General features: G+C 37.2%; 1 protein-coding gene across 1 annotated transcript; it reads right to left on the bottom strand.

Moving 5' to 3' along the window:
- Positions 1–13: 13 nt before the first annotated feature.
- LOC127640438 (synaptic vesicle glycoprotein 2B-like) lies at positions 14–8,202 on the bottom strand. The gene is made up of 13 exons (XM_052123014.1): positions 8,055–8,202; positions 6,738–6,794; positions 6,477–6,638; positions 6,172–6,334; positions 5,935–6,056; positions 5,630–5,793; positions 3,510–3,590; positions 3,329–3,424; positions 3,152–3,240; positions 2,676–2,803; positions 1,619–1,714; positions 1,342–1,501; positions 14–776 (listed from the first exon to the last, which is right to left on the bottom strand). The coding sequence occupies exons 1-13, from the start codon at positions 8,116–8,118 to the stop codon at positions 593–595; spliced, it is 1,566 nt and encodes a 521-aa protein (XP_051978974.1). The 5' UTR covers positions 8,119–8,202; the 3' UTR covers positions 14–592.
- Positions 8,203–8,765: the final 563 nt, after the last annotated feature.

Raw genomic sequence — 8,765 nt, 5'->3', positions numbered from 1 at the left:
TGCATCATTGGATGTTCTGTTTATTTAAATAAAAAAAAATGTATAGCCATTGTAAAAAAAGCTAACAATTTACACTCGTACAAAAATGACACAATCAACGAAATTTTAAAAGAATGTTCCGGGTTCAATACAAGTTAAGCTCAATCGGCAGCATATGTGGCATAATGTTGATTACCACAAACAATCATTTCGACTCATCCTTCCTTTTCTTTATAGAAAGCAAAATTCAAAGTTACAGCAATGGAAGTCAAAGCTATTAATTATATAAAATATTCCTTTAAATATTCCTATGGAATGTTCCTTTAAATTGATCATATATTCTATGATTCCACATGGATTTACAACAAAGTCAACATAAACTCAAATATGACCCTTAATACATTTTCCTGGTCTTATTTTGCATGATTCATCATTGATTGTCTTTGTAATCTTTTAAGAGTGAAGTCAGAATTCCAGTCAGCACAGAAAAGTAAAGCTTCCAAAAGTGCTCGTGTGCAACATTTGGCGAAACTGCAAACAAAGCTCTTTGGTTTAGTATTTTGGTCCCAGAATCACATGCTTTGACTTGGCTGACGCTAACTGCATGTGTGTATCATGTAAGTTCAGTCTGTTTAGTTTGCGGCAGACGTAGAGCCACCAGTCCTCCCGCCAACAGGAGTGCAGAGACCAGCAGCAGAGGTACAGCACAGTTAGAGTCCACCAGCTGCCCAAAAACAACATTTCCCATAATCGCCGCTACACGCCCCACTCCAGTGAAAAATCCCAGAGCCGATGAGCTAAAAAAGAGAAAACAGACTTAAATACTAGGGATGGGCATTATAAGTAATTTTGTAGTTGAGTACTCTTTAACACATTAAAAAAAAAAAAAAAGTACTCGATTACTTGAAATTGTGTTATTCTGATGAAAACATTTTATTGATCCTTTCGGCTGGCAAAGGCACTCAAATTGCGATATTCAACTGGTCAAGTACTTAAAGCCAAATGAGTACTTGATTAATCGATTACTCATGCACATACCTACTTAATACAGTTGTATTTAAATTTCAGATAGAATTTCAAAGGAGATCGTTCACTCAAAACTGAAAAAGTATATATTCACCCTAAAAGATATTATACACTTTTGTCCACATATTATGTTAGTCAGTTTCGTGCACCAAAACAACAACTATTTTGCACAGTTTTTTTTTTGTTGCTGCACCTTTAAGACATCTATATGTAAATTACCTCTTATGATTGGCTGTTTACATGTGAAATAAGAAACAAAATTATAAACTATTATTGGAGAATTCATATCAGTCGGTAATATTGTGGTTTGAAGCATTAGGGAATTGCGTGTTTTACCGTAGTTGTGTTGGATAGAGTTCCGTCCCCACCACGTCCAGAGCGTTCCAGGAGATGACGGAGACTCCGCTGAACACACAGGACACGAGCAGACTCTGAAATTTAGTCTTCACCACGTAGATAACAAACACACTCATGCTGGACACCAGCAGACTGACAGCTGTCAATCAAAATACACACAGAATTAAAACACATCTGATCACAATCAAAACATAGAATACTCTCAATCTCAAGGTTTCTCTCATATACAAACAGAAATAAAGCATGCTGTACTAACAGAGCAGGACTTTCCCTCCGATCTTGTCCATGACAAAGATCGTGAAGATGTTTCCAGGCAAGTTAGAGGCTGCGATTATGAAACCCTCCATGTACACTTAAAAAAAACACACAAATATATATATATATATATATATACTCATGAAAACTTTTTAAAACACACTTTAAGTTAACAAAATGTACTGTATTTTGGAGAGATTTTCCAATTGGAAATTTCCTGAAATATCTTACATTTTTCAGCTTTTACTAATGAAAATTAAAGGGATAGTTCACCCAAAAAATGTAAATCCTCTCATCATTTACTCACCCTCATCCCATCCCAGATGTGTTTGACTTACTTTCTTCTGCAGAACACAAATTAAGATTTTTAGAAGAATATCTCAGCTCTGTTGGTCCTTACAATGCAAGTGAATAGTGACCAGAACTTTGAATCTCCAAAAAGCACATAAAGGCAGCTTAAAAGTAATCCATACGACTCCAGTGGTTTAATCCATGTCTTCTTAAGCGATCCAGTTGGTTTTGGGTGAGAACAGACCAAAATGTACCTCCTTTTTCACTATATATCTTGCCATTGCAGTCTTTTGGCACAATCATGATTTCAAGCTCAATTTAACTTCCTATTGCACTAGGAGGCACTAGGAAGTGTAATCTTGAAATCACGATCACCAAGGAGACTGCTGATGTCAAGGTTTATAGTGAACAATTAGTTACATTTTGGTCTGTTCTCACCCAAAACCAACTGGCATCAGAAGACATCGATTAAAACACTGGAGACATATGGATTACTTTTGTGCTGCCTTTATGTGCTTTTTGGAGATTCAAAGTTCTGGTCACCATTCACTTGCATTGTAAGGACCAACAGAGCTGAGATATTCTTCTAAAAATCATAATTGTGTTCTGCAGATGAAAGAAAGTAATTTACATCTGGGATGGCATGAGGGTGAGTCAATAATGAGAAAGTCTTCATTTATGGGTGAACTGTACCTTTAATCATGATCAATCTCGCCTTGTTTCATTTAATTTAGTCAAGATTCAACCTTGTTATAATGTCTTCATACCAGCAGTTTTGACAGGGTAGCAGCTTTCATTCTCTGAACTTTGGACTCTAGATGCGTTGGCACATGGAGACCCTCCATCTTCTGCTCTCTTAAACAGCTCCGGAAACCACATCCACAACCCATAATACCTGAGCAGAGAGATTCACAATATTTAATTAAACATAAATGTAGCCTGCATCATTTAAACCGGAACCATTAATTAAAAACAAGAATAATATCATTCCAAATCGTGCATATTAGAAGTTGCGTTACATCTCAGTCTACTGCTATATTGGAAAAAATACCAATTATACTGTATGTACTTATTGCAACTTTTTGTCTTGTTGAATTAATGTTGTCATAAATAAAAACACAATGACATATGAAGAGGACAATAATACAGAATGTCCCATATTTACTTGTGTGTATATATATATATATATATATATTTTTTTTTTTTTTTTATGTATTTGGCTATATATCAGTTATTCTCATACCCAAATGAAATGCAGTAGAATATTATCAGCAGAACAACACTTCTGGAAGCAAGCGGTCCAACGAACAGCTGCTTAATGGGGGACAGTGCCTGAAAAACATCCAGCAAAGCCATTAAGAGGTGGTTAATATATTCCCAGCAAACAGACAAAAAAAGGTCAAAGGTCAGGGGTCATTACCTGTTTGAGAAGGCCACAGAAACGTTCAGATCTTGAGCCTGTACTGGGTCTGATCTTCTCCTCGTCATCTTTAGGTCTGATCACAAGCCCTTGTGCCTGTTGAGACACAAACTCATCATCATAAACCGATTTATCACGATAATGTCGAACAGTGGGAAGGTTGCACTCAGGTTGTACGTACAGGAAATGGTTTAACGGCACCTCTGTTGTTCAGTCTAAACATCTTCTGGAAGACAGACAGAGCCTCTGTCTCACGCCCTGCCTGCGGAAACAGAATGATTATTTCATGAAACCTGATAAACGTTCAGTTTTAATAACACATATGGTATTATTAGCAAGAAATATAATCTGTTAAAGACCTGAGAATAGACTCCATAATTAATTGGATATCAACGAAAACAAGACTATGAGGGACGGAATTGCCTTAACGTCAAACTGTTGTGTTGCAATGTTTCGTCTGCTCAACGATCGACACAACAACATTCACAAGACTACAACATTTTTTAAATTAATATTTCGTGTTGATACATTTTATGGAAAATATTCATGCACCCACGCCCCTGTGCGTAATTTCCGTAATAAAAGATTGTATTTTGTAGGAGCCATTCAAGCTTGAAGTACATGTATTTTTATGGGCCACGTCAGCAGGGGGCAGTCAGCACAAAATCCTCACATGCAGCACAGCCACAGAATGAGAGCCGGTCATGCCCTCACATTTTAAAAGACGATTTTAAAAGTTTCAAATAATTTTAAATTGACACAGCCTCCTAGAAATGCAGCATTTATGACGCTGAATACCAGTGAGACGATACAAAGGAACACGTGCAAATAGACTCAATGCAAAATGGATTGCTGTTGACTGTAGGTCAATGTTTTATTCGTCTGCCACAATAATGTAATACATTTCAATCTGAATATCTGAATTATTATATTTGTATAAGAAATGATATAGAATTTATCTATCCATGTCTGTCTATCTGTCTCTCTGTATGTCTGTCTGTCTATCTATCTATGTCTGTCTGTCTATCTATGTCTGTCTGTCTATTCATGTCTGTCTATCTATCTATCTATGTCTGCCTGTCTATCTATCCATGTCTGTCTGTCTGTCTCTCTGTCTATCTATCTATTTATGTCTGTCTATCTGTCTCTCTGTATGTCTGTCTGTCTATCTATCTATGTCTGTCTGTCTATCTATGTCTGTCTGTCTATCCATGTCTGTCTGTCTGTCTGTCTATCTATCTATCTATGTCTGTCTGTCTATCTATCTATGTCTGTCTGTCTGTCTCTCTGTATGTCTGTCTGTCTATCTATCTATGTCTGTCTGTCTATCTATGTCTGTCTGTCTATTCATGTCTGTCTGTCTGTCTGTCTGTCTATCTATCTATCTATGTCTGCCTGTCTATCTATCCATGTCTGTCTGTCTGTCTCTCTGTCTATCTATCTATCTGTCTATCTATCTATTTATGTCTGTCTATCTGTCTCTCTGTATGTCTGTCTGTCTATCTATCTATGTCTGTCTGTCTATCTATGTCTGTCTGTCTATCTATCTATGTCTGTCTATCTATCTATCTATCTATGTCTGTCTGTCTATCTATCTATGTCTGTCTGTCTGTCCATGTCTGTCTGTCTGTCTATCTATCTATCTATGTCTGCCTGTCTATCTATCCATGTCTGTCTGTCTGTCTCTCTGTCTATCTATCTATCTGTCTATCTATCTATTTATGTCTGTCTGTCTATCTATCCATGCCTGTCTGTCTGTCTCTCTGTCTATGTCTGTCTGTCTGTCTGTCTATCTATCCATGTCTGTCTGTCTGTATCTACCGTATGTCTGTCTGTCTGTCTATCTATCTATCCATGTCTGTCTGTCTGTCTCTATGTCTGTCTGTCTGTCTGTCTATCTATGTCTGTCTCTCTGTCTATCCATGTCTGTCTGTCTCTCTCTCTGTCTATCCATGTCTGTCTGTCTCTCTGTCTATCCAGACTTTGTCAAGCAAACATCAAAGTTTCGACAAACTTCACCTATCAAATAAGTATCATTTATATTGAATTATCTTTATTTGGAGGCCTTTCTCAGCAAATAATGGTATAAGCGATTAATTGGGATTTATTTCATCGGCATGTCATGTAATTATTTAGATTGACAGCCCTAGTAACAATGGCTTTATGAACAATTTACACAATTGAAGAACTACTCCGTTCCTCACAGCCTCGTTCTCAACTTTCTGGCTGAACTTTCAAGAACTTTGGATCAGTTGTGACAACATTTGTTCATTCTGATAGCAGTGTTCCAGGTGTCTGTACCTCCATGAGGAACTTGGGACTCTCTGGCATGAAGAGCTTGAAGATCAGCGCTGATGACAGACTGGGGATGGAGCAGAGGACCACGAAAAGACGCCAACTTTGAAAATCCAACCAGCTCAAATGAACATTAAGATATGTCCTGGGGATGACCAACCAAGCCGCACCTGGAGAAAGACATTCAAAATATCATCTTTAAAAGTCTGTGGTTAAAAAAGTGATTTTTACCACATTCAGGTCCTAAGTATATGAAGAGTGTTTCTTAATCCATTGAGCTTGACTCTCAGCCAAATTAATGGTGGTTTTACCTGCTGCTAAAATATTTCCAGCCATCCAGAAGGTGGCGAGAGCGCTGATCATAGCTCCCCTCCGCAGTCGCGGCTGGAACTCGGAAAAATACGAGAAGATCACGGGAATGGATCCACCAACTCTGAGGGAGAGACACGAGACACATGCAGGTGATTCTAGTAAAATGTGTTGACATTCTGTCTTAACTGCAACATGTTTCTGTGTATGTAAAAACTATTCTGTCGTATTGTTGTTACCCGACTCCACTGAAGAACCGCAGAAGCAGAAAGAGCCAAAAACTCGGGGCCAAACTCGCCACGGCCCCAAACGTGCCGTTCACTGACAAAGACACGATCAGAACGCTGCGTCTCCCTCTGAGATCGGCCAGATACCCCCAAACATAACCGCCCACCATCATACCTGCCAGAGGAAATACCAGACGTTCCATTTCCCTTGATAGCACATCAATCTGCAATACGTGGCTAAAACCGTCCCTTACAGATGATAGGAAGACATTCATCTCATATTTTTTATCATATTTAGGATAAAGGATGATAATAACCGAGGAATATGCTGGCAGTGAGGACTCCCATGTCGGCCGAGCTGAGCTGGAGATCACAGCGTGCAGTGGGCAGGAGGAAGGAAACACACAGGATCTCCACGGCATCACTGGCGTTTGCCCAGCCGCAGACGACCAACAGCAGCCAGTGGAAGAGCCCGAACCCTGTACAGACAGATACAAACAACTGCCTCTAGACACACATCTGAGACTAACGGCGAGGAAATAAATCAGCATATTTAAATAAATAAAGGTGATTTAAACCTGCTTCCTCGACTGCCACCTCATAAGAGAGCTTCTCCTTGCCGCACACTTGATCACCTGATAGAAACACCCTAAATCAATAAAACCACACTAAAACACACATGATCACAGAAAACTGCAGCCACTAATAAAAAAGTACTCTGGTAGTACCTCAATTGTGGAGATTGTACTATAGCAATACAATGTTTTTGGACATGCTACCAAGGCAATAACATTTTTGGATATGTACCTTGGTAGTACCAATATATACATTATATATATATATATATATATATATATTAGGGCTGTCGATTTAACGCATTAATTCAGCGTGATTAATTTTACCAAAAATAATGTGTTAAAAGAATTTACGAAATTAATCGCTATGCCCCCAGACCATATAATAAGGAAGATTCCTGAGAAATGTAAGCTTGTAGTACCACCTGTTTACTCCAGGGGGCAGTAAGTGAAACTTCAGCTGTATGAGCAACGCACAGTTTATACAGTGAAGAAAACACGGTAGGCAGTAAAACACAAACATGCGTTATGTTCTTGCGTTCAAAACACTTGATGGAGTGCAAATGAGAACTAAGGGATCTCAAGAAGTGTTTAAAGATTGAGTTTTAAACTATATTTAACTTGACACAGTGACCTAAACATTTTATGTTTATGAGGCAACACAAGCATGTCTGACGCAGGTGTACATTGACGGGTCCTAAAACAAGCCCTCATAATAAATCTCCAACTGATTGACAAATTCACTTTTGAAATGGATTGCTGTGAACAGTATGCCAATGATTAAGTTCAATAATATGGTAGTAAACAATACATTGTATTCAAAAGCCGCTTTTTGTATTGTCTTATCAATGATTAACTCTTCTACTACAAAAATGTAATGCATTTTAATTATCTGAATATTTATTTTAACGATGTATAATTATTTCATCATTATATATTGAAATATTGTTATATGAGGGGCTTTCTCAGCAACTATTTGTATATGCGATTAATTAATTGGAACACAATGTAATTAATTAGATTAAAAATTAACCGATTGATAGCCCTAATATATATATATATATATATATATATATATATATATATATATATATATATATGGTGGTAACTGGTAACTTTTTTGTGAGGAATCTAACCCTCCAAATCCCAAGATTTAATATTTAATAATTCATAGATCTGGGGCAAATCTGTCAATATCAGCAACTAATTGACCTCAAACGTACAACTATAGTTACATTAACGTAAATATTATGAACGTTTCGGACCGAGAGCTCCAGCACTATTAAATGCAGTTATGATCTGAGTATTAAAGTATTTTACCGTCTTCATCCTCGTGAGAGGACTGAAGCAGCGGCTCCGTGTCTTCATGATCCAGTTGAGGCATCGATTATATGCTCAGATTAAAGTTTGTGTTATTATAAAACGACATGATCGCTGATCAAATTCATTTATGTAAACATACACGCTGATGGGCGTGGTTTGTATCTGACTTCGGGGGCAAAGTCCGTGAAGTTCCTGAAGTATGTTTTTATATATGTATTTATTTTAAAAACATTATAATACGCCCAAATGACATAATTGTATGTTTATTCATGAAAAATTACTAATAAAGAAATAAAAATAAAGAAATAAATAACTTAATAATGGGCGTGGTTTTGTAAGTGACGTAGGCGCAAAGTCCGCCCTCCACTCGCACTTCCTGAAGCGCATTACAGGACGAGTTTAATTACAATTCTTTATTTTAATACAAAATTAAATATATGACTAAAAAAATGTAATGCCTAAAAAATTGAGCTCCAAATTTATTATTTAAAAAAGTATTATTAACTTCATGGAGTCGAAGTCATGCGCCTTTAATGGGCGGATGTAAATCTTGTAAAATCTCTCACACCCATACACACAAAACTATTTAATTTAAATACAACACGATTTTACAAGCATATTTGCATGAACAGCATTATTATACATTTTTGTCACAAGCGCTTCCGCTTGACCGTGAACGCTACGTCATTTTAGTATTGCGAGATGTTA

The sequence above is a fragment of the Xyrauchen texanus genome, chromosome 49 (assembly GCF_025860055.1).
Source record: "Xyrauchen texanus isolate HMW12.3.18 chromosome 49, RBS_HiC_50CHRs, whole genome shotgun sequence".
Taxonomy (NCBI): Eukaryota; Metazoa; Chordata; class Actinopteri; order Cypriniformes; family Catostomidae; genus Xyrauchen; species Xyrauchen texanus.
The sequence above is the reverse complement of the archived record's forward strand: the minus strand, read 5'-3'. Positions and strand labels throughout refer to the sequence as shown.